The following is a 7,842-nucleotide window of genomic DNA, read 5'->3' as shown; positions in this document are numbered from 1 at the left end:
ATCAAGAGAAGAACAAAAGATTACACAAGAGATTTTCTAGGGTGAAGTTTATGGAAAGAATTCATTCCTAGAAACCCTAAGCATCTTTTGGCCGAAATATCAAGAAGAAAATCAGAAAATAATCAAGGAAATTCGGCAAGAATATATTAGGGTATCTTCTTGGAGTTTTATGATTGGTTGGATGACACACTAGGGCTTACTTGGCAATTTCTCATTGGTGGAAGGCATGTGGAATTATTAATTTAATTCCTTGGAAAATAAATCAGAAATTCATGGCTTGGAGGCCAAGACTTGCCGTCCCCTATATATACTCTACATCCCTAGACGTCTGACACCACTTTACAATTCAGAAAATTCTATATACGCGCGGAAGCTCTCTCCATTCTCTAGTTCAACTTTTGGAGTTTTCAAGCAAGGAAGGAAGAAGCAAGGACTAGGCCGTGAGCATCTCCACCATTCCACCTTGAAGCCGTGCACTTTGAAGCTTGCTTTCAAGCTTCATTAGTTCATCATTCGAATCATTCATCCATCTCTCCATTCACGGTGTAATTCAACCTTCTTTCTTGTAATCACTTTTGATTCTCCTTGTTTGATTTCGTTGGTTGTTGTTATAGTTAACATTGATGTTTGAACAAGGTTTATAATCTGAAATTTTATGATTGAATAAAGGATTTCGAATTCTATGTTGTGATTCCAAAGTTGCTTATGTGTGATTGTTCGATTGAATTTGCTTTATAGATATCTCTTGTATGTTAATCTTAATTGGTTCGAAACTTTTAGGGTTTATGTATGAGTGGTGCTAGATTTAAGAACATGATTCAACTTTTTGTGTTATGAACTTAAATCAAAAGTAGTAAAGGTTTTGAACAAAAATCGAATTCAATTGAAAAAGGATTGCAATTAGATGAACTTATTCATACTAAGTTGTACACTTGAGTTGATAGCCTTTCTATGTGTTTCTTGCGTTGAATATGTATGATTGACTAGCTTTCTAGAGCTTGATTACATGTTTGATAGGATTAGTCTTGGTGCTTTCACTTAGATTAATTAGCAATGAAAAGTAAAATATGGGAAATCGTTTGCTTTCGAATGTTTCACATGATCAACTCCTTTCACATGACTTGGAAGAACAATGTAGGGTTAATTCGAATTTAATCATGAACTTGGTTTTAATCTTTGTTTCTTACATTTCATTTTTGTATTTGTGTTTTTGTTTATACTTAGTTTTAATTCTTATTTTTAATTTTCGAAAAACAACCCAAAAACCTAAAAACCCCCCTAAATTCGTGAATAGTGTTTATATGTGTAAATATTATACTTTGTTTTATTTTAATTGTTTAAATTGTCTTACATTGACAGGTGTACCCTCAATCCCCGGAATAGAACGATCCCTACTTGCTTATACTACTAATGATATTTCTAGGGTTAAATTATGCGCTTGCTTTGAGCGTATCACCTAGTCGGACCAGGAAAACTCTATTTCTTCATTTCAGCTCATTTCTGCATCCCTTGTGCCTTGCCTTTGTCATCTCCAATGTCTCACATCCTTCATGTGTCTTTAAGCTCATTTCCTTGTCATTTATTCCAATGTACCTAAAAAATAGAAACTAAATTAAAATGATTAAGTACAGGAAATAATTAAGAAAAATATGAGGAAATAATTATTAAAACGTCGCATAAAAATGCTCCTATCAAAAGGTAAATGGCAACTCATCTATGACAACCATTTTTACACAAGCTTCTATCGTAAGCTACAATAGTTAGCTTGTTTCACTGAGACTTATCACCTACAATAACCCTCTGAGTTTTACTAATATTTGGTGGATAGTACCTACAAAATTGATTAACATGCCTAAGCATCCCCGAAGTACCATACTTAGCCATGGCAAAGTCTCCAATTTTTTTCTCTAAGACAGTAAACATAGTAAGCACGTTTTTTAACAATGTCTATCTCATTCCCTTCAACATCTTTACCCTTCTCAATCTTGTCATATTCCTTAAAGTGTTCCCAAACAAAACTACGTTTAGTACCAAAACTAACTGGATTAGCAGAATCACTTGCAGGAGCTTGATGGCTTGAATTTGCTGGAGCTTAGAAGGTGAAGTTAGAGTTGAAGAATCTTCAAGCCCTGAAGCAGTTGGATGAGGCTGAGCAACTAGCTTCTTCCCTCTAGCCATCGAATCAAATAACTGAGATGGATGAAATTGGAAAGAAATTGAACTAAGCTGGACCAACAAGGCAACGATGAGATTCAGGGATTGGAAATTTGGGGAAATTGGAAAGAAATTGGGGATTTAGAAATTTGGGGAAGAACTGGAGAAGAGAGTTTAGAATTGGGGATCGAGGACTCAAGGTAAGGTTAGTCGTTTAGGTTAAAAAATCTCGTGATCAAGTGTGGGTGATCCTATGTGTACCCATAGAATTGACCCAAAACACCAATCCAGTTTAGCCACATAATACAATTAATTAAAAGTTTAATTTATATAAAATAAACGGGACAGACCGGCCCCGGACCCATTTCCTCATAATGGTATGAAAATGGTCCAAACAGTGATTTATGAATTTCAAAACCATCCCTTCTCGCCAAATTCGGGTCGGTTTTGAGGCGGTACCAGGACTTAGGTTTCGGGTGCCCAACCCGCGCCAAACTCTAGATTCATAAAGAAACTGATGATCAAATGCTACCGAAAAAATAAATAAATATACAGAAAGCCTAAGCATCTTTCATAATCCGAGTGTGCCACACCGTCCACTCTTTGACTTTTTTGTTTTTATTTTTATTTTTATTTTTATTTTTATTTTTACTAACATTCCCACCCCACCACCAAGGGCAACGAAGTCTCCTCTCCCGGGCCTATCTAGCTACTCTGCATCCCCATAAGTCACCTCCCAATTACCGGCATTAATGCAACGAGTACTCACAGCTGTCTTTCTCTTTAAAAAGCTTAAAACACATTGAAGGGATTGGATTCATCATTGATGGCAAGGTTGTAGATTCCAAAGCATTTTTCCATGATTAATTCTCACCTTCTGCATGCATCAGCAAAACTTTGGCGAGACAATTTGAAAGTATTAGGTACATCTATGATCTATCGAACCAATTTAAAATTAGGTCCAATTTGGTCTCTCTCACAACGATACAAGTCCATCTCTTTAGTTCTTGCCCAAAATAAAAATTAAAAAAATAAAATAAATTAAAAAAATAAAAAACCAACTCTCCAATTCAGTAAGATGGAAGCAGATGCAAAATTAGGAAAATGAACTTGCTAAACTGGTTGTTTGAATTAGGCGCAAAATTGACAGTTTGGAATAAGGAATAAAGATCAATAAGTGATTTTTTTCTTGAACACTGAACCTGTTATCTCTCACCACTGGGTAAGATATACCACTGAACAAACTCGATGGATCAGAAAAAGTAGTTAAATGTACTTTCTGTTTTCCCAAACCATATTGTAACCCAAGTGCAAGTGGAAACTTATGAAATCTTGGCCAAAAGAAGAAAAACAAAATTAATAAAGAACTATGATTGGCCCATGATGTGTGGAAAAAAGAAATCTTTTAACACAAGAAAAATCCCAAATTGCCTGGCCGGTACTCGTCTGCTAATCTCTTAAAGGTTCCTTGTTCAGGAGCCTAGATACACAAATTTGCTGTGATGTCCCATTGACAATTTATAGCATACGGAGAAGATTTATATATTACAATCATAACTACACATGAGAAGATTTATAGTAAACAAACAAACAAAACAAAACGGATGAAGCTCATTTACAGGCGCCTAACCTCTCTAAAATGTAAACTTCTATTCTCATTAATCATGCAATCTTACAGCACTGCCCAAAAAGGCTATTCAATAGAGAAACTAAGGCTTTACTATCACAATCAGAAATAGAAAATGAAAATATGAACCTGCCTAAAAGGAGCAATATCTAACTCTATATTTGGTATACCAGCTTCCACTCGTTCAATTATATCAAAGATTTAAAAAATTTGCATGCGCAGAGTACAAAGCAATATTGATTCAGTGATCATTTGTGTCATATAAAAGCACTTCAGCATTAGTATTGGCAAAAGGGAAAAAAAAAACACTCCAGCACTCATAACCAGTTCGTAATACTAAACCTTCTAATCTATGTAAATCTACCTTAATTATAGTGCAAACAGCAACATAAAACTGACAAAGTATGCAATCTATACATTCAACCCCCCCCCCACCCTCGCGAAAAAGCAAAGAACAAATATATTTTTTCCATACCTCTTATTGCACTACAATTCTCATTTACTACGGGCAAAGATGAGTATCACAAAAGCATATATCCCCATATACTTCATTGTAGTTTCTCAACTGAGCAGAACTAATTGGTCCAATATAGTCAATGAAACCTAAGAGATGATACGAAATAGGAGAATTCAGCCAAACGCAGCATAACAACACTAGCGGAATTAAAAGACTGCACAAGTCATCTCTTGAGATGTACTACACCAATAATGCACTCTTTTGAGTCCTCTAGCACAGCTCTGCGTATGTATGAAACTGTAATACTCATATATTGTATCCTGTACAGAAGCACAATTGCTAGGGGAAAAAAGAGAAGAGCTTCACATATGACAGGATCATGAAAATGAAGAAACATAGTGTGTGGAAAATAAGATATATAAATGGCACAACTCACTTCCCACAAAAGAAGAAAAAGGACTTGAGAGACCAGAGATTGTTCACTTTGCACATATTTTGGACAAAAGGAAAGAACTGTTATCACTCCATCCAACCTTTCTATATAGTCTAGCAAAGAGAGAAACCAGGCTGCAAAATAGTAAATGGAGTAAGTTTGCATGTTTCCTAGAATAGAAAGACGTACACAGCAAACTCCAGTTTGACTGATTCTGTGCCAAAAGCACAGATTTACTTATCTATGACAAAGAATAGACATCAGTTTGCCTTGTTGCACTGTAATGGTTAACAGCGAGCATTTGCTTTATGATTTCAAGAGTTTAAAAAGGGTGACCTTTCTGTATATAGTGTACACTAGCAACAAAGGATGCTGTAGGGAACCAATTTATGGATCCCATGAAGTATTGAATCTTTTTCACCTCATCTCGTGCTTTCCATCAGACCAAAATATCCTACGGTTTGCTCAAGAACTATATAATTATGACACCCTAAAATGAAGAAATGTTAGTTGTCTCACAAACAAAATCCTAGATGTAAGATCATAAATATGATATAAGGAACAATGGGATTATAAGATCTGCAGACAACTAAAACAGAAATATTCATGACTAAAGCATCTGCATACTTTATCACCACAATTGATTCCCTATGTTTGTCTAATATGGTGCTAAACTCCAAATTTTAGATCCATCCTTGCACCAGAAGATATCTACGTACAGAAATTGAACTAACATTTCAAGAGCTAGAGCTAGATTTAAGTTTACATAGCCGCAGATTACACATCAAAATAACAGAGCCATTAAACAAAACACTTAGAAGCTCTTCTTCACCTTTCAATACATCATGCATCCGAAAAGCAACTACAACAGCTAAAGCAGCAATGAGAAAAAGTAAAGTCTTGCCCTTCACTAATTAGCCTTTACCTTGTCATTGCCAACAACATTGAGTATGGGCAGACTGCTCAAGAACTCATCAAGACCTTCGAAGAACTCAATCCCTTCAATATTATCCTCCTCCCCATTTGCTGTCCCGTTCCCATCACTCATTGTCTGAGCAGCATGCTCCTCTACCTCATTATTACTAAACTCCACATTCAAATCCAATTTTCCCAACGTAGCAGCACCTCGCTTTCTTGCACTAGCACTTGTCTTCTTACTGGATTCCCCATTGGATGCAGACACAGCACCCAGTGTCCCACCATTACTCACCATGCCCTGCCCACCAACATTTTGAGTCACCTTCCTTAATCTCTCTGAAGCTCTTGCAGGGGTTCTAGAAGTGGAAGCTTTTCCTTTTGGTCTTCCTGCTCTCTTCTTCCTCCTCTTATCCTTCTGCCACTCATCATCGGATTCCTCACTGGGATCGGAAATGTCAAGAAAGGCGTCATCATCGTCGTAGTAAACCCTTGACCCCATAGCAGCGTTCTTAGGTCTCCCAACTTTCTTCGTAGTACCCGGTAAAGGGCAAGCAAACATAGTTGAAAAGGGAGTCCAGTTAGATGACCCTCCTGTATCTTTAACACTCCCTGATAACCCCATTGGGAAATAGGCCCAGCAGCAGAAATTTGCTTCCCCATTGTCCATCACAGGCGGTGTCGATATCACCACAGCATGGAAAGCCCTCTTACAGTTTTGACACCGAAGCATACACTCCTCATAAACTCTCGAGTACTCAAAGAGGTGATAACAGTAGGGGCATGCCGTCCAGAAATTCCCGGAATCAGACTCCGCTTGCACCTGAGTTGTACTAAGCGACTCAGATGGGAGAGGGGCAGCTGACTCTGGCTCAAACTCAGTCACATTGTTAGCCACATTGTTAGGATTCGGCGTTTCTTCCTCACCGGCCACTCTTCCGTCCTTCTTCCTTGGGCTTTTTCTCACTGGCTTATTCTGCTGCTGCTGCTGCTTCTGTGGTGATTGTTGATTTTGCGGCGGCGGCGGCGGTGGTGGCTGTCTCTTTTCTTGTGCCTGAGGTGGCGGTTGTGGTCTCTGCTGAAGTGGTTGCGGTTGTAATTGGTGCGGAAACGGTTGAGCCTGCAGCTGCTGCGGCCGCTGAAGTGGCTGCAGCCGCTGTTGAAATGGTTGTTGCGGTGGCGGTGGTGCATGCATTTGCAAGAACTGCCTTTCAAACAACTGAGTTGACCCGGAGGAGGGCGGAGGCGAGTCGAACCGGGAGTAGATATTCAAGTCGTGGTCGTAGAGGGCCTTCTTGGAGGGGTTTGAGAGCACGGTCCAGGCGTCGGAGACGAGACGGAAGGCCTGATCGGCGTAAGGAAACCGATTGGCCTGAGGGTTGAGGAGAAGGGCGAGGCGACGGTACTGAGTCGCCACGAGCTCAAGGCTGTGAGTGCGGTGGGCCAGTTGAAGAATCGCGTACCAGTCGGGCTGGTTGTTGATCCGTGACTCTCCGGCGAGGAGCGTGTCGGCCACGGCGATTAGTTGGTCGGTGGCGCCCAGCCTCGGGTCGGACTCTCGGGCACGGATCGCGAAGCTCTTGGTCCCGTGCAGGTCACGTGTCGTCAGTAGCTTCACGGCGGTGCTCAGCCACCGCTCCGCTTCCGCTCTGTTGGTGGTGTTGAAATGGTTATGGAAGTCCATTTCACCTCTCTCTCTCTCTCTCTCTCTCTCTCACTCACTCACTCTCTCCAACACTCGCTTTGCCTTTTCAGTCGCGTGTGTTTGGGTGGAGTTCAGTTTGGACAGAGTTGAAAGGTTTCGAGCTTTTCGGGTTGACCAAACAGGACCTGTCTTTCTCTGAAATCACGGGCTTTGTCTGCTGGTTCAGTGTGGGACTTGGGAACTGTTTTTGGGTATTTTTGGAATGTCAGTAAGTCTGATCTGAGGTATTTGGCACGGTTTTATCCAACTGGGTTTGTCAAGTGAGCTCGTGAGACGAAATATTATACCTCTATTACCTTGCATTAATAAACTTGAAATGGAAAGGTAATGTCTTCCGAAGAGAAACTCTAAGCCTAGGGTTTCTTCTAGCGGCGGCTTTTGTCCGGCCGTGCCCAGAGCCGTTTCTGGCTAGGTGAGATACAAGGCTCTTGGTGGTCGGTGACGATCGACAGTGCGTTGGATTCGGGTCAGACCCTGACGAAGCAACGACGGTAGGATTTGGAGGCATGTGTGAACTTTGTTTGCTTTTAACCTAGTTTGCCGATTGAAAT

General features: G+C 40.0%; 1 protein-coding gene across 1 annotated transcript; it reads right to left on the bottom strand.

Moving 5' to 3' along the window:
- Positions 1-5,387: 5,387 nt before the first annotated feature.
- On the bottom strand, positions 5,388-7,364 carry LOC133739201 (uncharacterized). Its single transcript, XM_062166937.1, has one exon. The coding sequence runs from the start codon at positions 7,268-7,270 to the stop codon at positions 5,582-5,584; it is 1,689 nt and encodes a 562-aa protein (XP_062022921.1). The 5' UTR covers positions 7,271-7,364; the 3' UTR covers positions 5,388-5,581.
- Between the last annotated feature and the right edge of the window lie 478 nt (positions 7,365-7,842).

Source organism: Rosa rugosa, chromosome 3, assembly GCF_958449725.1.
Source record: "Rosa rugosa chromosome 3, drRosRugo1.1, whole genome shotgun sequence".
NCBI classification, from domain to species: Eukaryota; Viridiplantae; Streptophyta; class Magnoliopsida; order Rosales; family Rosaceae; genus Rosa; species Rosa rugosa.
Note: the sequence above shows the minus strand (reverse complement) of the source record. Positions and strands in the feature narration are given on the sequence as shown.